Below are 24656 nucleotides of genomic sequence, written 5' to 3' on the forward strand. Positions count from 1 at the left end.
TGTCCAGGAGCGGGCTAGGAACTTGAAGGGGTTGTCTCCTCATGGACAATGGGGGCATATCGCTAGAATATGCCCCCATTGTCTTATAGGTTCGGGTCCCAAACCTACATTGTCAGTAATTCCATAGTACAGCTCGGAATACCATCCCACAAACAAATGTGCAGCACAGAAGACCTCCTCTGAAGCTGTCCTTCTGTGGTGGACATCAATAGCTGCCACGTTGTTTCATTCCCCTCCAACTGTCTGATATGGAGCAGGGGGCTTAGGAGATATGGGACACAACACCATGCCATCACTTGCTTCAGCTTGCTTCTTGAACTTCATCTAATAATGCCCCCAGTAGTACGTACCTGGTCAGTGGCAGTGAGAGAGGCTCAAGCAGCCCACCCAGCATCAGCCCACCAGGAAAATTCCCAGTAGGGTCTATGACCAGTCTGTCCTGTTGATGGGTCTAGTTTATAAACCATAGATGTTAATTTCTATCTGGATCTACCAACTGCCATATGAGGACCAGATATTTAGCTGCTGATCATCCTTGCACCTAGGACAGGCGGGCACACTCACACGGGTGCAGACCCATTCATTGTCTATGGGGCCAGAAGAGATGCGGAGAGCACACTCTCCGCATTTCCGGAGCGCGGTCCTCAACTTGCAGGGGGGTGCGGCGCGGCGCATGGTCTTTCTTTAAATGTCTAACATGAAAAGGAGTGTTTTGGTTATACTAAAGGGGCTGTGCAGCCAATACATATTAATGACCTATCCTAGAATAGGTCATTAATATCTGACCGGTGAGGGTCTGACTTCTGGCATCCCCCACCGATCTGCTATTTGAAGTGATGGCAGGGCTCCTACGAGCACTTCTTCCTTTTCAAGATTACTCCTCACTACCAAGACGTCCAGTGTAATCTTGAGGAAGCAGCGCCCTTCAAACAGCTCATCAGTGGGGGTGCTAGATGTTGAGACACCCCTCCCCCCCGATATCATGAGGGTAGGTCATCAACACGTACTGGCTGCAGAACCTCTTTTTTTTTATTTATCCCTATCCACAGCAAAAGGGTTAATTATTAGATTGTAAGGGGCTGCTTGGACCTTCACAAAAACAGGCTCCCCGCACCACTCAGAGCCCCAGAAATTAATTGCTTATGCCTATATGAGTTCCGGAAAGAATGGAGCACTGCATCTGGCAATCATTGGAACTCCTATAGAAATGAAAAGTGGCTGAACGCATGCCCGACCAACCGCTCCATTCATTTCTGGGGCTCCACATGGCACAGAGCCCCTGTTCTCGTGATAGGACCCTCACAATCTAATAGTTATCCCCTACCCCCTATGTTGATTGGGGGGGTGAGATAACCTAATATAACCGGATTACCCCTTTAATCAAAGGTTTGTTCTGTCTACAGTAACCTCAGTGGTGACTTGATCTGGCCCTGCTGTTGGCACAAATGAGTCCCACATTTTCCTTGCTGTGTATGGGTTTTGCTATGGTGACTTGGGTTTGTTTCATGAGTCACTGTATCTGTCATCTGAGATGTCAAAATGGCAGACTAGGGAATCTCAAACCGTCCTGGAATGGTTCTCGCAATCTCCCTGCCCTCATCATACCGTAAGATTCACTTTGTATGCTGGGAGATGCCTCTACCAGTAGAAAAATTGTGCAAATGGGATTAATATTTTTATTTTTTTGTTCTCTTCTCTCTCCAGACTGACTTCAGAGGACCCAAATATTACAAGTAATCCCACAACCCTTCTGGAAGATGAAATTCCATTGAAGAGCATGGGAGCGTACGCGATTGATTTTGACAAACTGGATGAAATCAATCCATTCAGAAGCACTAATAAAATGATGAATTCGCCTGTGAGATCTGAGCCTCCTACATCTGACATCAATGAGCCTCAATATTTTGATGTCTTTGCCAGCGAGCCTCCGATGGGTGAGGTCCCTGAGCCTCCAGCTTTTGTCACTGCCTGTGAGCTTCCAGCGGGTGACGTCACTGAGCCTCCAGCTTTTGTCACTGCCTGTGAGCCTCCAGCGGGTGACGTCCCTGAGCCTCCAGCTTTTGTCACTGTCTGTGAGCCTCTAGCGGGTGACGTCCCTGAGCCTCCAGCTTTTGTCACTGCCTGTGAGCCTCTAGCGGGTGACGTCCCTGAGCCTCCAGCTTTTGTCACTGCCTGTGAGCCTCTAGCGGGTGATGTCCCTGAGCCTCCAGCTTTTGTCACTGTCTGTGAGCCTCCAGCGGGTGATGTCCCTGAGCCTCCAGCTGACTTGGAGTTGAAAAGCCTGTTGGAGACATCTGTTCATGCACCTCATTCTGATCGAGCTGTGGCTTTATTAAGGTCTAGCCCATCAAATCCAGAGTCCCCAGTCACTGTACAGCTAGGCCCGGGAAGTGAAGACACGTCCAGTAAAGCTTCTCTAGATGACACTGTTCCTCTGGCGGAGTCCAAACCCGTCCCAGAAGAGGCATCAAATATGGCTGCAGGTGAAGATACAGCCACAATAAATCCTCCAGAAGCAGAGTCAGTTAATGTGGACACCTTGGGTGCAGACATAGTACAGAACTCTACTAATGTGGATGCTGAGACGTCACCACCTGAAGTCCCAAATTCTCCTCCACTGCCTAAAGCCTCTTACAAATTTGACCCTGACCAAATCGATGCCATTGATCCATTTAATACTGGAGGTTCAAAGCTGCCAAACTCTCCAAAAAATCCAGTTTCTGAAAATGTCGACAACTGTAAAGACGCGCCCCTGAAACTGGAATTTGACTTTGGGGGCGGAGATGCCGCTGTCCGAAAGCCACCACCTAAAAATCTGGGGAAGCGTCTAGGTGTCAAACCTTTGAAGAAACCAGCTGCTCCCAAGGAAGCCGCACCAGAGAAACCTAAAAAACAAGATCTTCCCAAGCTCTCAGAACCTGAGGAGGAAATCGTCGTACCTAAAGCTTCATATAACTTCAACTGGGATAAGTTTTGCGATCCCAACTTTAATCCTTTTGGAAGTGGAGGGTCAAAGATAGCTGGGTCGCCCACAGTGGTGAAACCTGCTGGTGATGTACCAGATGTGAAGAAAGAGGACAGTCCACCAAAAGCTGATGCTGGTAAACCTGTGGAGGAATCCAGTGACAAGGCCAAAGATGATAAACTGGTTCCATCTGAAAACGTTGAGAGGTAAGACCTTTTGAAATGCAGACTTGCTGGATAGTTGCGATATTCCTGTTAGAGACAGTTATCCCCTAGCCACAGGATTAACTATTGGATAGGAGGGGGTGTCCACCCCCCTTCCCTCCCAAAATGGATAGATCGGCTGGTCGAAAAAAGGTCTCAATGCAAGGCGGCTTGGAAGCTGTCTTGCATTAAAAACTGGTGTTGGATGTGCCGAAGTTATGGAGAGACTGGTACTTCATAACTTCTGATCCACCGCCAGCACAGGGCTGTCTAAAACACTGGTCTTAATGAATGTCCCTTTGATCCCCGTGTGCATAGTACTGTTCCTCTGTTATATATTTGGAAATGGATGTAATTTCTACTAGAGGTTACCATTCCATGTTGCTGTCATCAAGAGGTATGTTAACACCTAGTTAGTTCATATATCTCCAGGAGGAACAGCACACGGTGGGCTTGGGGTGGGTTCACAGGTTAACAACTAGGTTATTGATGCATTTTTGTTCAATCCAGAGAAGATTGACCTCTGTAGGGGCAGGAACAGAGTTTTTAAGCCACCACCCGCTCTCTCCCTTCAGTGTTTTCTGTCCCTAGGGGGGCGTCGCACAGAGAGGAGGTGTAGAGTTTACTTTTACTTCTTAGATTTTGTGTCTTTTTAGTGATAGGATTGGCTTACCAATCTTCTCCTCTGCTGTTGCTAAAGCTGGGCAGTGGAAGTTGGGGTGATTCTTGTCCCTGAAGCAGGGTCCTGCTCTCACCCCTTGCTGCATGGTCTCCCTTCTCTCTGGTGAGGAAGCAAACCTGGGAAAGCGACCATCTATTCTGAAAGTAAAATCTATGATTTAGAATTAAATCCTCTTTGGCCTCCCTTACGCCAGTTCCTCCCGTTGAAAAATCAAGTTTAGTTCCATCCTCCTCTGATGCAGAGGACACGGACAATGAGGTGTCCACCTCCAGACATGATATTGATGAAGGTTAATTGTCAGAGGGTAAAAATACTATTTTCATGCTCTGAGGAAATGGAGGAATTACTAAGGGCTAACCATGGGGATTATCCAAAAAACGTTGGGGGTCTCCAAAGAGTTCAGAAATGGACTACCCTTTGTTCCGTCCAAAACTAAGATCTTTAATGAGACCCCAAAAATGTATATAAAAGTGGCAAAAGTTAATTGTTAAGAGAACTTCCCTGCCATTTAAAGGGACACTGACGGGCCAAATCAGCATATTTAGTTATATATATGACATCACAGGTCTTATACAGTCTATTAGAAGCATCTAAGTATCCCCCCCTGTCCACCTTATAAATACCAAAAAATAAAGTTTTATAACCTGCCTGTCTCGTCACCAATCTGCCCAAGGGGCGGCGTTTAATCTCAAATTGTGCCCAGCCAGCCGCTCCCAACTGCTGTTCTGAAGCCCCGCCCAGCTCATCAATATTCACTTTGCTGGGCGGCGGCTACAACTCTCCCCAGTCAAGATCCTGCACAGGCGTGATGTAACCACAGCCGGGCGCAAGCGCAGAAGATTAGACTAGGAGGATTCAATTGCCCATGCGCAGGATCTTGACTGGGGAGAGTTGTAGCTGCCGCCCAGCTAAGTGAATATTGATGAGCTGGGCGGGGCTTCAGAACAGCAGTTGGGAGCGGCTGGCTGGGCGCAATTTGAGATGAAACACCGCCCCTTGGGCAGATTGGTGACGAGACAGGCAGGTTATAAAACTTTATTTTTTGGTATTTATAAGGTGGACAGGGGGGATGCTTTTAATAGACTGTATAAGACCTGTAATGAGAGATGGATAGATATAGGATTTGTCACAATTACGCGATCCCATGGAACGAAAGGCAGATGCCCTTTTGAGGAAATGTTGGAAAGCCTCCACGTTTGGGATAAAGACAAACATAGCGGCAACTTCTGTGGCTAGGGCTATGTATTTCTGGCTCAATGAGTTAGAGAATCTCATAATGAATAAGGCTCCCAGGGAAGAAATTTTACCCTCTATTCCATTTCTTAGGTCCGCCACTGCTTTTCTGGCTGACACTTCTGCAGAATCAGCCAGATTAACGGCTAAAGACGCGGCTCTTTCAAACTCAGCCAGACGAGCGCAAAATTGTGCTCTATCGCCTTTTCAGGGGAGAATGTCTTCGGCCCTGTACTAGATACAATTTTTGAAAAAGTGGCCGATAAAGTGGTTTTCTGGAAAAGAATAAAGGCAAACATTTTAGTTCGCAGTCCAGACCCTATAGGGGAAAACGGGACGCTGGAGTTATCAAAAAGGGGGCAAAGGTAGGGGTTTCCTCAATTTACAAAATGAACAAAACTAAAAGCAATGACTCCAAAGTAGGAGGGATTCTCTGACCCAGTGGAAATCTGTAACCTCAAATCCCTGGACTTCAGACATCATGATTGTTGCAAAATAGAACTTTCCTCAACTCCTCCATGAAGATTTCAGTCCACTTCCCACAGCCCCACTGCTTTATCAAAAATATGTCAAGGTGTTTAGACTCTCTCTAATACAAAAAAAAAAATTATATATATTAGTACAGACCAAAAGTTTGGACACACCTTCTCATTCAAAGAGTTTTCTTCATTTTCATAGATTCACACTGAAGGCATCAAAACTATGAATTAACACATGTGGAATTATATACATAACAAAAGTGTGAAACAACTGAAAATATGTCATATTCTAGGTTCTTCAAAGCAGCCACCTTTTGCTTTGATTACTGCTTTGCACACTCTTGGCATTCTCTTGATGAGCTTCAAGAGGTAGTCACCTGAAATGGTCTTCCAACAGTCTTGAAGGAGTTCCCAGAGATGCTTAGCACTTGTTGGTCCTTTTGCCTTCACTTTGCGGTCCAGCTCACCTCAAACCATCTTGATTGGGTTCAGGTCCGGTGACTGTGGAGGCCAGGTCATCTGGCGCAGCACCCCATCACTCTCCTTCATGGTCAAATGGCCCTTACACAGCCTGGAGGTGTGTTTTGGGTCATTGTCCTGTTGAAAAATAAATGATGGTCCAACTAAACGCAAACCGGATGGAATAGCATGCCGCTGCAAGATGCTGTGGTAGCCATGCTGGTTCAGTATGCCTTCAATTTTGAATAAATCCCCAACAGTGTCACCAGAAAAGCACCCCCACACCATCACACCTCCTCCTCCATGCTTCACGGTGGGAACCAGGCATGTAGAGTCCATCCGTTCACCTTGTCTGCGTCGCACAAAGACACGGTGGTTGGAACCAAAGATCTAAAATTTGGACTCATCAGACCAAAGCACAGATTTCCACTGGTCTAATGTCCATTCCTTGTGTTCTTTAGCCCAAACAAGTCTCTTCTGCTTGTTGCCTGTCCTTAGCAGTGGTTTCCTAGCAGATATTCTACCATGAAGGCCTGATTCACACAGTCTCCTCTTAACAGTTCTAGAGATGTCTGCTGCTAGATCTCTGTGTGGCATTGACCTGGTCTCTAATCTGAGCTGCTGTTTACCTGCGATTTCTGAGGCTGGTGACTCGGATGAACTTATCCTCCGCAGCAGAGGTGACTCTTGGTCTTCCTTTCCTGGGGCGGTCCGCATGTGAGCCAGTTTCTTTGTAGCGCTTGATGGTTTTTGTGACTGCACTTGGACACTTTTTTCCCAATTTTTCGGACTGACTGACCTTCATTTCTTAAAGTAATGATGGCCACTTGTTTTTCTTTACTTAGCTGCTTTTTTCTTGCCATAATACAAATTCTAACAGTCTATTCAGTAGGACTATCGGCTGTGTATCCACCTGACTTCTCTACAACGCAACTGATGGTCCCAACCCCATTTTATAAGGCAAGAAATCCCACTTATTAAACCTGACAGGGCACACCTGTGAAGTGAAAACCATTTCAGGTGACTACCTCCTTGAAGCTCATCAAGAGAATGCCAAGAGTGTGCAAAGCAGTAATCAAAGCAAAAGGTAAACCAAAACGAACAAGTGGAAAATGGTATAAAAAGGTATAAATTTATTAATAAAATACAAAGGATGGAGCTACTGCAGAATTACAAGAATACGGAGAAGCACAGGGTCACAGACACCACAACACACCTAGGTGTCTATGGGTAATAACACACGGACAGGTACAGTAAATAAATGCTGGTATGTGTTCAAAACTGACCTAGATGGCCAATTGTGATATCTCCACACAATTACTATAATTGAATCATGCAGATGACCATACTAGGTACAGAGAAAAGCACAGTAAATCTACACATAGTACTGGAACCATGAAAACAGACCATGGGAGCAATAATACTTAAGTAAGAGTGACAATAAAGACAATATATACCATGGATATCTAACGAGACTCACTATGGATACGTGTAGGGGTCCCTAGCAACAATGTGGAAAGGGAAATACCGGCTAGAACGTACCTGAAGACATGGTAGTGAGTGGGCGTATGGACCCTGGGCGCACAACCTCGACGCGCGTTTCGCCCTACGGCTTCGTCAGGAGGTACTGAATGATGTATAGACAGGGTATATATAAGGAGAAGTGGGTGGGTGGAAGGAAATTACCTCTATGTGGTACACCTGCGGTCCACATGCCCGGGTGCGGAGAGCTCCATGATGCAAGACGCCATCTCTCGGCGCGTCCACGTCATCGCGCAAGCGCGAAAATATGACTTAACGGAGCGCGTCCAGATGGCGCCGTGCAGCGCATGCGCAGTCCGCGGCCCTGTGGAACGCAGGTGACCCGCAACCAATGGTGCGTGGGTAAGAGAACAGGAAGTGTCACAGTCATATGAATGACTGTGACGGGGTGCCAGAGAGGACACTAGACGCATCCATACCGAGTCCCACACAAATCGAACTAAGCCTGAAATCGACAAATAACATCATATGCAAGTGATAAATAGATCAACACAGTATAGTGTATCAGATCCGCCGTATATGAGTGGGGGCGGGGCAGAGCACTTCCATAAACAAATGGTTGCTCTAGCCCGCCCACACAGACCACAGCCGAAATGAAGAACGTGTACATACGGACCATACAATTATGGCCAAAATACCATCTACCCTAAAGTGTCATGTGTAGGGGATCCATATAAATGGAGCCACAATATCATAATGGTGTAAAAGAAATTTATACGTAAAATAGTGTCTAAAAGCATAATACATTATATAGAAATACAAAAATATATATGTAAAAAATATATAAATAATAGTAACAATAAATAAATGAATTAATAAAAAAGAGTCCATACATGTTTCATGATTGTAATCAGATGTTGAATATATATTCAGAATCTATGATCTAAACAACATTATTAGATAAACCTACTTATAAGTAGATGGCCATGATTAGTATAATTAAAGTTGGATGGCCATCAAAGTGTAAATAGATCCATACATTACTGGATAAAGAATCAATACATATTTCATGGATTGTAATCATGAAATATGTATTGATTCTTTATCCAGTAATGTATGGATCTATTTACACTTTGATGGCCATCCAACTTTAATTATACTAATCATGGCCATCTACTTATAAGTAGGTTTATCTAATAATGTTGTTTAGATCATAGATTCTGAATATATATTCAACATCTGATTACAATCATGAAACATGTATGGACTCTTTTTTTATTAATTCATTTATTTATTGTTACTATTTATATATTTTTTACATATATATTTTTGTATTTCTATATAATGTATTATGCTTTTAGACACTATTTTACGTATAAATTTCTTTTACACCATTATGATATTGTGGCTCCATTTATATGGATCCCCTACACATGACACTTTAGGGTAGATGGTATTTTGGCCATAATTGTATGGTCCGTATGTACACGTTCTTCATTTCGGCTGTGGTCTGTGTGGGCGGGCTAGAGCAACCATTTGTTTATGGAAGTGCTCTGCCCCGCCCCCACTCATATACGGCGGATCTGATACACTATACTGTGTTGATCTATTTATCACTTGCATATGATGTTGTTTGTCGATTTCAGGCTTAGTTCGATTTGTGTGGGACTCGGTATGGATGCGTCTAGTGTCCTCTCTGGCACCCCGTCACAGTCATTCATATGACTGTGACACTTCCTGTTCTCTTACCCACGCACCATTGGTTGCGGGTCACCTGCGTTCCACAGGGCCGCGGACTGCGCATGCGCTGCACGGCGCCATCTGGACGCGCTCCGTTAAGTCATATTTTCGCGCTTGCGCGATGACGTGGACGCGCCGAGAGATGGCGTCTTGCATCATGGAGCTCTCCGCACCCGGGCATGTGGACCGCAGGTGTACCACATAGAGGTAATTTCCTTCCACCCACCCACCCACTTCTCCTTATATATACCCTGTCTATACATCATTCAGTACCTCCTGACGAAGCCGTAGGGCGAAACGCGCGTCGAGGTTGTGCGCCCAGGGTCCATACGCCCACTCACTACCATGTCTTCAGGTACGTTCTAGCCGGTATTTCCCTTTCCACATTGTTGCTAGGGACCCCTACACGTATCCATAGTGAGTCTCGTTACATATCCATGGTATATATTGTCTTTATTGTCACTCTTACTTGAGTATTATTGCTCCCATGGTCTGTTTTCATGGTTCCAGTACTATGTGTAGATTTACTGTTCTTTTCTCTGTACCTAGTATGGTCATCTGCATGATTCAATTATAGTAATTGTGTGGAGATATCACAATTGGCCATCTAGGTCAGTTTTGAACACATACCAGCATTTATTTACTGTACCTGTCCGTGTGTTATTACCCATAGACACCTAGGTGTGTTGTGGTGTCTGTGACCCTGTGCTTCTCCGTATTCTTGTAATTCTGCAGTAGCTCCATCCTTTGTATTTTATTAATAAATTTATACCTTTTTCTACTTGTTCGTTTTGGTTTACCTTAGATGTCATACAAGTGGTAATTGTATCTGTCTAGTTGACAGGTGGCCTTTTGTAGGTTAATATCAAAGCAAAAGGTGGCTACTTTGAAGAACCTAGAGTATGACATATTTTCAGTTGTTTCACACTTTTTTGTTATGTATATAATTCCACATGTGTTAATTCATAGTTTTGATGCCTTCAGTGTGAATCTACAATTTTCATAGTCATAAAAATAAAGAAAACTCTTTAAATGAGACTTTTGGTCTGTAGTGTGTGTGTGTGTATATATATGTGTGTGTGTATATGTATATATATATATATATATATATATATATATATATATATATATATATATATATATATATATATATATATATATATATATATTTATATTTATTATTTTTATTTTTTTTTTATAATCAGGGGTAGTAAAAATGTACCTGAATTAGAGGGGACAGGCTCCTATTCAAGGTGGTTCTGGTACTAAAACCAGACTGATCTTCCTGTACCATCATAAATTTAAAAGATCTAAACAGAGCGATAATTGACAGGAAGTTCAAAATGGAATCGTTTTAGTCTATCGTCCCCCTTGTCAAAGAAGGAGCTTGTATGATATCCGTTGATCTAAAAGACGCTTACTAGCCTGTTCCTGTCTCTCAATTTACTAAAATATCTCAGATTTGCACTAAGAGGACGAGGGCTCAATGCATAATTTCCAATTTGCTTCCCTTCCTTCCTCAGCACCAAGGATCTTTACAAAGCTGGTTGTAGAGATATGTCCTCTAAGACGAGAAGTAGGGATCGGCTGATTATCAGTTACCGATGTTATCGGCTTATATTCTGTCTTTGTTTCTATTTTTATTTATCGGCATCTAACCTTCCCGATAATGCGTCCGGCGCGCTATCACAGAACACAAGCGCGCTGCTGTTGGCGCGCTCATGTTCCCTCAGCCGCACAGGGGAGAAGGAGTCGCTCTCTCCCTCCCACCTGTGCCTTGCTGCCAACAAGGAGAGATGGGAGGGGGGCAGGCGCACTGCACCACCAATGTTGAACGTCTAATACAAATACAGGAGGCGGTGCCCAGCCTGTTTGAACGGAAGCTGCGATCAGTGGCAGTTAACCCCCTCAGGTGCGGCACCAACTGCTGTCGCTAATCGAAGCTCCCTGTCAGAGGCAGGGTGTCGGCTATGTGATTCTGTGCAGACACACCAGCCCCCTGTATTAAACATTAATTATCGTTGGTGGCTGTGTAACCCCCCCCCCCCCCCCCCCCCACAGTATTAGTCATTGGTGGCAGTGGCCACAGGGTCCCCTCTTCATTGGTGGCAGTGGCAGCTTCTGATCGGAGCCCCAGCTGTGTAATCCTGGGGCTCCGATCGGTTTCCATGGCAGCCAGGACGGTACTGAAACCCTGGCGGCCATGGTAAGCTCCCCGCTGCTGTGTGTACTATGCACAGGGCAGCAGGGAGAGTGAAGTCCTATACACCCTGATAGAGGACTATTAGAGTGAATGGGTCAAGGGCTGAAAAGATCCCAGGTTCTAATCCCCTTTCCCAATTTTTACATATGTTTATTTATTGCTTATATATTTTTATATCGCCTATTGCCATGTCCGAAAAGTACAAAATATTAAAATATAAAAGTAAAATATACATTTCCTACGTGGTGAACGCGTAACTGGGACTACTGATTTTCCCCATGCGTGGACTATTTCCTTATAATAGGAAACTCAGAATTAGAAGCAATAAGTCAGACACATTTTATATTTTTACAAAAAAACTGCAGACCTTGGTTGGTTGGTAAACATGAAAAAGTCCTCCTTGATCCCATCATCCAACAGCAAGTTTCTAGGAGTAACATTGGATTCAATGTCCCAAACTTCATCTCTCCCACAGGAAAAAATAGAGACTATCCGGGAAAGAATAAGAGTTCCAAACACAAAACCGGTGCTCTATCAGAGGGGCCATGAGCATTCTGGGACTCGTGACATCATGCATAACGACAGTAGCTTGGGGTCAGGCTCACACCAGAATTATGCAGACCTGGATTCTAGGCTATTGGAACAAAAAACAACCATCCCTAGACAGGAAGATAATGATTCATTACAAAGTAAAGTCAGATTTAAATTGGTGGAAGAAAGATGCAAGTGGTACAGATTGAGGAGCAAAAAATGGCCCCCTCAACCTGGCAGAGAAAATGGTCAGAAGAAATAAAAATAAAAATAAATCCTCAAACGACAGAGAGCTGGGAGGCTCGAACAGTAGCTCAAAACCTTTTACGCAGAACAAACATATATATATATATAAAAATCTTTCAGACAATACTACGGCGGTAGCCTATTTAAAACATCAAGGGGATATAAGGTCCCCAGAAAAGAGAAACTCCCAGGCTGTGAGCTCTGCGCTGCGATTGGACAGCGCTACAGCCTAGGAGAAGGAGACGCCCAGGGTGAAACGGGGAAGACTCCGCCTAGTCTAACCAATTAAGTGAAGATGCCAGAGGACACAGCGGGTGAACGGAGGGATGAGCGCCGCTCTATGTAGCCTGATAATTATCTTAAGAGAGAATCAGAAAATCTAGAGGTGGATTTAAATCAGAACATTTTGGAAAAAGGACCATTTGCCTCAAATAAAAATGCAAAAGTCGAATGCTTTTGTTCCTTAGTTCCCAGAGAGTCATTGGGCACTAGACGCTTTTTTTTTTTTTTTTTTTTTTTTTTTTTTTTTTTTCAATTAAAATGGACATATGCTTTTCCTCCCTGGACTCGAATTCCCCAAGTCCTACAGGAAATTCTAACAGACCAAGTAACTGTGATATTGATAACCCCCTACTGGCCAAAAAGAAGCTGGTTCTCCATTCTAAGGAAAATGTCTCTGACCGCTCCCCATCAGGCGGTAGGCTTGGAAGCCTTGCAGTACCTCGCCCCCGAACTGATATAGCGAAACCGTACCAAGAAGAGCCTTGGGCATACTTTTAAAAACCCCAGCAAGAAAAAGGTTACCTCTACTATTTACCCAAAAATCTGGAAAAGGTACTTGTAGATGTCTGGGAGATGATTTTCCAAATATGTCCTCCCCTTGTATTCAGAAAATTTTGGATTCTCTTCAGAAAGGACTACACCTTAAACTTGGGCCAAGTACCCTAAAAGTCCACATTTCGGCACTGGGGGCATTCTATGATACTAACCTAGCAGATCATAGATGGGAAGGGGGGGAAATGTTTCATGAGCAGCATCTAGACTTGGACCATTAACTCCTAAAGTTCCTCAGGGGGAATAAATTTTGTCCTAAAGGGGTTGACAAGATCACCTTTGGCTCCTATACTGGACATTTCCATTAAACATCTCTCCTTTTAAAGCTTCCTTCTTAATAGCCATAACATCGTCTGGGGGTAATACAGGCCCTCTCATGCCGAGAACCTTATTTTTCAATATTTCCTGACAGGATAGTGCTAAAATTAGACCCAGGGTTCCTTCCAAAGGTAGTCTGACTTCTGTCGGGACCAAGAAATTGTCTTGCTGTCATTTTAGTGACCCGCAAAACCCTACAGAAGGACAATTCCATCTCTTGGATAGACGTAAGGGACTCTATCATCCAGTACCTGTCATTTTACTAAAGATCTTAGGGGCTTCCAATCTGTTGATTTTAGTTCACGGGTCACAAAGGGAAGAAGCTTTCCAAAGCATCCAGAGGTTGCTGGATTAAAACTACCATATCCCGCTGCTACGCTTTAATGTCTCTACATGTCCTATGGAAAAATGTCTTCTTGATAGATCAGCAGCATCTGACCGGCAGGGGTCTGACAAACGGGACCCTCGCTGATCAGCTGTTTGAGACGGCAGCGGCGCCCTAGCAGCGCTGCAGCCTTCTCACTGTTTACCGCGGGCCCAGTGACGTCACGACTAGTATCAGCTGGCTTGGGCGGGGCTAAGCTCCATTCAAGTGAACAGAGCTTAGCCCCGCCCAGGCCAGTGATACTAGTCGTGACGTCACTGGGCCAGCGGTAAACAGTGAGAAGGCTGCGGCGCTGCTGCCTTCTCAAACAGCTGATCGGCGGGGGTCCGGGTGTCGGTTAAAACAAACTGCAGATCCCCCTTTAACTATACCGATAATAAGTATGAAGTAATACGAAGAAAAAATAAATAAAAATTCTTCTTTTGGGTTTATATACTTTTTTTGTTTTAGGGTTAAAAATGTGAAAGCACCCACTTGGGTAATTGGTAAACACTAGAGGGAGAGAGTGGGTGGTGGCTTTTAATCTCTACCTCTGTAGGGCAGGAACAGAGATAAAGGGGTCAATCTTATTTGTAAGGCTTCTTTCACACTGGCGTTTTGGCTTCGCGTTTGTGAGATCCATTCAGGGCTCAGCGGTCCAAAACGGATCAGTTTTGCCCTAAAGCATTCTGAATGGAAAAGGGTCAGTTTGCCTCCGATCAGTCTCCACTCCGGAGGTGGACACAAACTCTGCCATGTGGTGCGGCGCAAGACTGATCTGTCCTGACACACAATGTAAGTCAATGGGGACGGATCTGTTTTCTCTGGCACAGTAGAAAACTGATCCATCCTACATTGACTTTCAATGAAGTTCATGACTGGTCCGACTTGGCCGTGTTGGATAATACAAACGGGTCTGTTCATGACGGATGCATGCTGTTGTATTATTGTAATCCGTAAAGTAGCCTAAGACGTCGTGGTAGATTCAAGGAAACAGATTTACCGGTAAGTCTAATTCCAGTGTCGTCCCACCCCCCCACACACTTTTATGTATAGGGAGATCTACATAGGAAGTGACATCAGAGCAGGCTGCGTACTTTCCTGCTTAAAAGCGCATGTCTTTCTAAAAGCAAAGCCACAAAAATATCATCAGTTTTAAAAACGCATAACGTGCAGATCTCAGTGTAAAGCTATAGTACATGGAGTATGATATGTAGATGCTAGGGCAAAGCTGTGTCCTATCAATCAAGGAGAGGGGGAGTGTGCAGAGCACAGGGGGTGTGACAGGTGGTGCGCCAAGAATTCAGCCCCCCTCCTGGTGCTCCAATTTCCAATTTGCATATGAATAAAAACATTTCTACTAGGGATCGACCGATTATCGGATTTACCGATATTATCGGCCGATATTCAGGATTTTGAACACTATCGGTATCGGCATTTATTTTGCCGATATTCCGATAGTGTATGGGGAACACAGATCGCGCTGCTGACAGCGCTCTCCGTGTTCCCTCAGCAGCAGCACAGGGGAGAAGGAGCAGTGTCTCCTCCCCCTGTGCTGCTCCTGCCGCTGCAGCCAATGAAAGTACAGGGGACAGGAGGAGGGGAGGAGCTATGGCCACTGCTCCACCAATGAAGATTAATCTATCATTCATTCATTCATATACAGGAGGCGGGAGCTGCAGAATCACATAGCCGGTTCCCGGCCTCTATGAGCTGTAGCTGCGATCTGCGGTAGTTAACTCCTCAGGTGCCGCGGATCGCAGCTACTGCTCATAGAGGTCGGGAGCCGGCTATGTGATCCTGCAGCCAGCTCCCGCCTCCTGTATATTAATAAATTAGAGATTAAGCTTCATTGGTGGCGCAGTGCGCCCCCCCAAGCCCCCCAGTATCAGACATTGGTGGGGCAGTGCGCCCCCCCTCCCCCCCAGTATCAGACATTGGTGGCGCAGTGCGCCCCCCCACAGGATCCCCTCTCCCCTGCTCCTCCGATCGGAGCCCCAGCAGTGTAATGCTGGGGTTCCGATCGGTTACCATGGCAGCCAGGACGCTATTGAAGCCCTGGCTGCCATGGTAAGCTCCATGCTGCTGTGTGCACAGAGCACACAGCAGCAGGGACAGTGTGAGCTCCTATTCACCCTGATAGATCTCTATCAGGGTGAATAGGACAAGGGTTCTAGTCCCTAAGGGGGCAAAAAGTTAGTTAAAAAAAAAAGTTACAAAAAAATAATAAACACCAAAATATTAAATATAAATTAAAAAGAAAGATTTACAAAAAAAAAATACACATTAACAATAAACATTAATTTTCAGCAGATTTGTGGGAATTTTTTTTTTTTTACAAAAATGAAAATTCCCAGAATATCGGTATAAATTATCGGCTATCGGCCTGAAAGTTCACAAATTATCGGTATCGGCCCTAAAAAATCAATATCGGTCGATCCCTAATTTCTACAGCTATTTACTATACAGACAAAAGAAAGGTATTGTTTTATTCAGTACTACCAGGTATGTCTGGTTTAATAGGGTTGATGCAGATGACTGTCATATTGAAGGGAATTAAATAATATTTGCATTAAACCAGATGATGCAAGAAGAGACCTTTTCACTTGACATGGTGACTGGGCAGAGATCTGATTCTCTGAGGCCTAAATTCTTGTCTCCTGGATTTACGGGAAGGTCGGTGTAATGAGAAATCCTACCATGTCTTGGGGTGACTGACGGCCCCTCACTTCTGTATTCTAGAACAGTAAAGCCGCCCAGCACAGCTGAATCGGATCCCAAGGCTTCCAGTCCAGAAGACTTCTCCCAGGAAATCAAGGTGAGAAGTCTTCCTTTCTGATTTTTTTTTTTTTCACGGTCATCTGTTTAGTTTGTCCAGTTGGGAATTTTGATATTTATGGCCTTCCTCAGTATATAGGCCATCGATTATCTGATTGGCAGGGGTCTGACACTCGGCAGTCCCTGCTGATCGGTGGTTACCTTGCCGCTGGAAGTTGGCGCCAGCTCTACACACCAGTGCTGCTCCCTCCTATTGAAGTAAACTGGAGCAGCACTGCAGTAACGTAATCCATTCACTTACACAGGTGACAGAGTGCCGCAAAGTAAGAGCTGATCAGTGGGGTTTCAGATCTGATATTGATTGCCTGACCTGTAGATTTGCCAGCAGCAGCAGATGTCTGATCTGGAGAAATTCTGTGTTTTGCTGAGTTTTCGAAGCATTTTAACTGCTCAAAAAAACATGGCAAAAGTCTGCAGTGAAGTGTAAAACTTTTTTGGTTTGTGGCATTTCTCAAAATGCAGCCCTCTGGATATGGCGTTCTTCTCTGGCCACAATGGCTTCTATTGTTAATGATTCTTCTAATTGTTTTACGTAAAGTCCTTCTTGTTCCGGTGCAATGCCACCCCGGACTCCCATTGGTCTGTGCACCAGTGACGTGACCGCAGCTTCCAGTTCCTGGCAGCAAATAGTGGTGGTGTTGATGCCACTGCCGTTCCAGTGAGCCAGCGTCTGTGTGCTAGGAGTTACTCCATGGCATTTCAGAGTACCTTTTTGTATATTTTGAAATCGTGTGGTTGGAAAACACTTTTTAGGACCTGAAATGGCCTGAGCATAGGAAGGCAATGGACCTGCACTAAATGGCCTGCCCTTTGATTTCAATGGTAGTCTTGTAGTGCTTTTCGGGGGTTGTCTGTACCTTCCTTCAGAGATGATGGCTGATCTTGGGGTGGGCAGGTGTTTTTATTTTTTGGATTCCCAGTAATCTACTCCATATTGGGTACCCCAAAGGAACCTTGACAAACTCCTTTTAAAGGGGTATTCTGGTTATTTTAAGGTCTCTATCCACATAATGGGGTATAACTATTAGAATAGTGGGGGTCCTTTTTGTTATGACCCCCATCAGTCACATGAATATGGGCCCCTTCCAGCCCTCAAAATGAATGGAGCAGCTGCTCTATTCATTTTTATGGGAGTTCTGAAGATGGGCGAGTACTCCTCCTTTATCTCCAGAACTCCCGTAGAAATGGAGCATGCCTGACCACCCACTCTGTTTGTTTTGGCAGGGCTCCACGAGGTACAGGTAGTGACCGTGGGGGTCCCAGTCCCCCCCCCCCCTCCCCCCCATCCTGGGAATAATTGGAATACCCCTTTCAGACTAGCGAGTTCCACACATTGGACTCGCGGCATGAGTATGCGGCAACTCCCGTCCTGACTTCCCAGCCCTGCCGGGGTTGCATAGCATTATATTAATTTATGATGCTACGTAACCCCTTTTGAAGGTCTGAAATGTATTAGATAACACTGACATAAAGCTGTCACTGTTACCCAGTACATTCCAGACCTGTAAGGGTTTCATAGCATTATAAATTAATATAATGCTATGCAACCCCGGCAGGGCTGGGAAGTCAGGACTGACGTTGCCGCATACTCGTGCTGCAAGTCCCTAGTGTGGAAATCGCTAGTCTGAAAGGGGCCTTAAGCGGGTAACCCAATGTAATTGCCATGGTAGTCTTGTCTGCTGGTCGCGTTCTCCTTCACTTGGTGTCTGGGTCCTAATGTTGTCACGTGTTCTCTCCTCAGGATGACAATATTGTGAAGACTGAGGAAATGACTACTTCACTGACTGCATATAAATCCCTAGAAAAGTTTGAAATCCCAGTATGCAACAGGCTGCCCAGTGATTTTGAATTACTGGATTTTGATTTCAACACCACTCTACAGACGGACTTCAGACCGGCAGAGGAGTTTGACTTCAAGCCTGCTACGGAGTGTAAGGAGACTCGGTTGGTCATTTTACTTGAACGTTCCTGCTGCTTATTTGACGTCTTAGGGTAACTGGTCTGTCGTCTTTGTCTTGTAGTGTTTGGCCAACCGACAGAAGTCGACTACTTGGAGAACTTCGGCTCCTCTTCAGTAAGTAGTCTTTACTGGATCTTGTCACGTTTCGGTTCCTTTGTCACCTGAATTAATTACGTCCTGTCTATTGTTTGGCTACCATGACATCTGGAACTTCCGCTTTTCTTGTTTTTTTTTTTCTTTGTTTTTTTTTTTGTTTTTTTTTTTAGTTCAAAGAATCTGCTCTCCGAAAGCAGTCCCTTTACCTGAAATTTGATCCTCTGCTGAGAGAGTCACCCAAGAAGTCTGCTCCAGCGAGCACGGGCCCAGTGTGTGACGTACCACTGCGGAGCAGGTAGGGGGTGTACCAGATGGCGATCGCTGCCTGTAATGTCACACTGTAAATTTACATTATTTAATTCTTTTAGGTCGGATCTCTTTGGATCTTTACCTCAACCATCGTTTACTGCGATTCGATGCCTTGAAAATGAGGAAAAACCTAAAGGACTGGATCTCCTGGGGACTTTTACCGTGTCTGTAAGTAATGTGCTGACACTTCACTCTTATGTTGCCTGCGGGTGTGTGACAGACATCCATCAGTGTGTGGCTCCCGTCGTAACAACCCCGGTAAACCAGTTTCTTACTGACTTTAAAGGGGTATTTCATTTTCAGCAACTAGCATATTCATTGTGCCCTGAAGTTATGTAAGATTGTAAGACGCTTGCTGTAAAAATGAATAATTTTTTTTTTTACCATCTCTGCTTGCTGTCATTCAGTAGGAACATCAATCTCTACAGGGAGTTAAAAAAAAATTAAAAATCCACCCTATGAGATGGACATGCAAGTTCTGGAAAGTTGACACCTAAGTGTTCATAGGATTTATTGGAGGTAAACAAGGTTCCTAATGAATGACGGCAAGCAGAGATCTTGCAATTACTGGAATAGTATATTGGAAAACATTTTATTATCCAAAGAATATGTGACCGCTCTGATGCCCTTGAAAGCTGCTACTTTTTAAAGGGGGGGGGGGGGAGAGATGTTGGACCAGCCTTTGATGTCCTTATGACTGTCTGAGGAGAGTTAAAGGGATTCTGCAGATCAGTTTAATTCGGGCATGTCCAAAGTGCGGCCCTCCAGCTGTTGCTAAACTACAACTCCCAGCATGCCTGGATAGCTTACAGCTATTAGGGCATGCTGGGAGTTGTAGTTTTGCAACAACTGGAGGGCCGCACTTTGGACATGCCTGGTTTAAATGATCTATCCTCTGGATAGATCGGCATCTGACCGGCAGGGGTCCGACACCCGGGACCCCCGCCGATCTGCTGTTTGAGAACGCAGCGGCAGTAGCGCCGCAGCCTTCTCACTGTTTACCGCTGGCCCAGTGACATCACGACTTGTATTACTGGCCTGGGAGCGGCTAAGCTCTGTTCACTTGAATGGACAAACTGCAGAACCACTTTACATTTTATACATTGTTTTACAACCAACTATACACATCCATTTCTCCAGCACCATTGTTCTTGTACTTCTGCTCCTGTTGCCAACCACGGCCCTCAGCGCTTTACATCTGAGAATAGTGATTGGCTGCAGTGGTCATGTGAACGCTGCGGTTTGTAAACCAACGTTGATGAGCGCTGGAGAAACGGGCGACTGTTGTTGTTGTTACGTTGCATGTGTTGTCTTGAGATTTTTAACCACTTCAGCCCCGCTAGCTGAAACCCCCTTCATGACCAGAGCACTTTTTACACTTCGGCACTACACTCCTTTCACCGTTTATCGCTCGGTCATGCAACTTACCACCCAAATGAATTTTACCTCCTTTTCTTCTCACTAATAGAGCTTTCATTTGGTGGTATTTTATTGCTGCTGACATTTTTAATTTTTTTGTTATTAATCAAAATGTAACGATTTTTTTGCAAAAAAATGACATTTTTCACTTTCAGCTGTAAAATTTTGCAAAAAAAACGACATCCATATATAAATTTTTCACCAAATTTATTGTTCTACATGTCTTTGATAAAAAAAAAATGTTTGGGCAAAAAAAAAATGGTTTGGGTAAAAGTTATAGCGTTTACACACTATGGTACAAAAATGTGAATTTCCGCTTTTTGAAACAGCTCTGACTTTCTGAGCACCTGTCATGATTCCTGAGGATCTACAATGCCCAGACAGTAGAAAAACTCCACAAATGACCCCATTTCGGAAAGTAGACACCCTAAGGTATTCGCTGATGGGCATAGTGAGTTCATAGAACTTTTTATTTTTTGTCACAAGTTAGCGGAAAATGATGATGATTTTTTCTTTTTTTTTTTTTTTCTTACAAAGTCTCATATTCCACTAACTTGCGACAAAAAATAAAAAATTCTAGGAACTCGCCATGCCCCTCACGGAATACCTTTGGGGTGTCTTCTTTCCAAAATGGGGTCACTTGTGGCGTAGTTATACTGCCCTGGCAATTTAGGGGCCCAAATGTGTAAGAAGTAGTTTGCAATCAAAATGTGTAAAAAATGACCGGTGAAATCCGAAAGGTGCACTTTGGAATATGTGCCCCTTTGCCCACCTTGGCAGCAAAAAAGTGTCACACATCTGGTATCGCCGTACTCAGGAGAAGTTGGGGAATGTGTTTTGGGGAGTCATTTTACATATACCCATGCTGGGTGAGAGAAATATCTTGGCAAAAGACAACTTTTCCCATTTTTATTTTTTTATACAAAGTTGGCATTTGACCAAGATATTTTTCTCACCCAGCATGGGTATATGTAAAATGACACCCCAAAACACATTGCCCAACTTCTCCTGAGTACGGCGATACCAGATGTGTCACACTTTTTTGCAGCCTAGATGCGCAAAGGGGCCCAAATTCCTTTTAGGAGGGCATTTTTAGACATTTGGATCCCAGACTTCTTCTCACACTTTCGGGCCCCTAAAAAGCCAGGGCAGTATAAATACCCCACATGTGACCCCACTTTGGAAAGAAGACACCCCAAGGTATTCAATGAGGGGCCTGGCGAGTTCATAGAAATAATTATTTTTTTTGCATAAGTTAGCGGAAATGGATTTTTTTAGTTTTTTTTCTCACAAAGTCTCACTTTCCGCTAACTTAGGACAAAAATTTCAATCTTTCATGGACTCAATATGCCCCTCAGCGAATACCTTGGGGTGTCTTCTTTCCGAAATGGGGTCACATGTGGGGTATTTATACTGCCCTGGCTTTTTAGGGGCCCTAAAGCATGAGAAGAAGTCTGGAATATAAATGTCTAAAAATGTTTACGCATTTGGATTCCGTGAGGGGTATGGTGAGTTCATGTGAGATTTTATTTTTTGACACAAGTTAGTGGAATATGAGACTTTGTAAGAAAAAACAAAAACAAACAAAAAATTTCCGCTAACTTGGGCCAAAAAAATGTCTGAATGGAGCCATGACAGGGGGGTGATCAATGACAGGGGGGTGATCACCCATATAGACTCCCTGATCACCCCCCTGTCACTGATCACCCCCCTGGTAAGGCTCCATTCAGACGTCCGTATGATTTTTACGGATCCATGGATACATGGATCGGATCCGCAAAACACATGCGGACGTCTGAATGGAGCCTTACAGGGGGGGGGGGTGATCAATGACAGAGGGGTGATCACCCATATAGACTCCCTGATCACCCCCCTGTAAGGCTCCATTCAGACGTCCGTATGATTTTTTACGGATCCACGGATACATGGATCGGATCCGCAAAACACATGCGGACGTCTGAATGGAGCCTTACAGCGGGGTGATCAATGACAGGGGGGTGATCAGGGAGTCTATATGGGGTGATCAACCCCCTGTCATTGATCACCCCCTGTAAGGCTCCATTCAGACGTCCGCATGTGTTTTGCGGATCCGATCCATGTATCAGTGGATCCGTAAAAATCATGCGGACGTCTGAATGGAGCCTTACAGGGGGGTGATCAATGACAGAGGGGTGATCAATGACAGGGAAGTGATCAGGAAGTCTATATGCGTGATCACCCACTTGTCATTGATCACCCCCCTGTAAGGCTCCATTCAGACGTCCGTATGCGTTTTGCGGATCCGATCCGTGGATCCGTAAAAATCATACGGACGTCTGAACGGAGCCTGACAGGGGGGTGATGAATGACAGGGGGGTGATCAATGACAGGGGGGTGATCAATGACAGGGGGGTGATCAATGACAGGGGGGTGATCAATGACAGGGGGGTGATCAATGACAGGGGGGTGATCAATGACAGGGGGGTGATCAATGACAGGGGGGTGATCAATGACAGGGGGGTGATCAATGACAGGGGGGTGATCAATGACAGGGGGGTGATCAATGACAGGGGGGTGATCAATGACAGGGGGGTGATCAATGACAGGGGGGTGATCAATGACAGGGGGGTGATCAATGACAGGGGGGTGATCAATGACAGGGGGGTGATCAATGACAGGGGGGTGATCAATGACAGGGGGGTGATCAATGACAGGGGGGTGATCAGGGAGTTTATATGGGGTGATCATGGGTGATCAGGGGTTTATAAGGGGTTAATAAGTGACGGGGGGGGGGGGGGTGTAGTGTAGTGTGGTGTTTGGTGCGACTGTACTGAGCTACCTGAGTCCTCTGGTGGTCGATCCTAACAAAAGAGACCACCAGAGGACCAGGTAGCAGGTATATTAGACGCTGTTATCAAAACAGCGTCTAATATACCTGTTAGGGGTTAAAAAAATCAGATCTCCAGCCTGCCAGCGGGTGATCGCTGCTGGCAGGCTGGAGATCCACTCGCTTACCTTCCGTTCCTGTGAGCGCGCGCGCCTGTGTGCGCGCGTTCACAGGAAATCCCGGCCCTCGTGAGATGACGCGTATATGTGTGACTCTGCGCAGGGCCGCCACCTCCGGACCGCACATCTGCGTTAGGCGGTCCGGAGGTGGTTAATTATGTGACAACCCCTTCTTTCCCCCCCCCCCCCCCCCCCCAAGAGGTATATTCATCTTAGACATTTATAGCATATCCAGAGTATACGTCATAGATCGCTAGGTGCAGAGGTGGGATCCACATCTCTGTGGATATCCGAGTGGCACGTGAATAGGGGAGGCTGCAGCACTCACTTCTGTGGGAGACATGGAAACCTGTCCATTCAGTCTCTGCCTGTATGTGTTAGCCTCTTGACAGAGGTTCATAGGGTTCCCTGTAATTCGGATTGTTCCAGCGACTGGATCCTCATCTGCAAATCAGGAAACACCCTTTCCCATTGCTAGCTAGTCAGGTAGATGCCACATACAGGCAAAGAATGAATGGAGAAGTTTCTCTGATTCCTACAAAAGTGAATGAATGGAAAGGGCTGCAACCATTTTTTCCATTTGTTCTCTGTGCCTGAGGCAGCTGCGTCACCGGGAGACCCCTCTTTTTACCGACAGGTGATGGTTCCAACTCTGGGACTTTCACCTATCAAACGTTTATATGGCATTTCCTTTGGGTACGCCATAAATGTCTTAAATGGGGAATATCCCTTTTTAAATGTTCTCACATTGAAAAAATATATATAATTTCATTAGACCTCTGGTCAGACCCCCAATGTTGAGCGGCGGCATCCTGCTCTGGACGCCGCCGTTCTCCCCTTTCAGCACAATCTTCCTCCTGCCGTCGGCTGTGCTGTGACCTGACTCGCAAAGCGTAAGGTCGCAGAGTGCCCTCGCGCTGTGCACAGCCAAGGACCAGGAAGCAATGAGTACAGAGCTTTCACTATTAGTATTCACCCCATAAGACGCAGAAACGTTCCCCCCCCCCCCCCCCCCCCCCCCACGAGGGAGAGACTCTGACTCGCTTCACCTACTCATCCATTCAACACTGAACGCTCCCGGCTTTCATTTTACTGTGCAGACGCTTTGGACTTGTCATCCACTTCTGCTTGCCCCTGCTCCATAAAGTGTTATTACTTGTACTGCGCAGATGCAGGAGGAAGTGTTCTGCGCATGCCCAATCTAATAATGCTCTGCTTCCAGTCCGTTGGGTTTTAGGCAGCGGATACGGCGAACGATAGACAGGCAACGCAGTGAGAACTAAGACCAGACTGTGTATATCAAGAAGCGG

General features: G+C 45.3%; 1 protein-coding gene across 2 annotated transcripts in view; it reads left to right on the plus strand.

The window, feature by feature from the left end:
* Positions 1-24656, plus strand: part of TACC3 (transforming acidic coiled-coil containing protein 3) — a 44011-nt gene that overhangs the window by 10427 nt on the left and 8928 nt on the right. For both annotated transcript variants that reach the window (XM_044279276.1, XM_044279193.1), the window contains exons 4-9: positions 1705-3171; positions 16482-16557; positions 18319-18508; positions 18599-18651; positions 18804-18928; positions 19002-19110. In XM_044279276.1, coding sequence (XP_044135211.1) covers positions 1705-3171; positions 16482-16557; positions 18319-18508; positions 18599-18651; positions 18804-18928; positions 19002-19110 — 2020 coding nt within the window. The remainder of the gene's footprint in view (positions 1-1704; positions 3172-16481; positions 16558-18318; positions 18509-18598; positions 18652-18803; positions 18929-19001; positions 19111-24656) is intronic.

The sequence above is a fragment of the Bufo gargarizans genome, chromosome 1 (assembly GCF_014858855.1).
Source record: "Bufo gargarizans isolate SCDJY-AF-19 chromosome 1, ASM1485885v1, whole genome shotgun sequence".
NCBI lineage: Eukaryota > Metazoa > Chordata > Amphibia > Anura > Bufonidae > Bufo > Bufo gargarizans.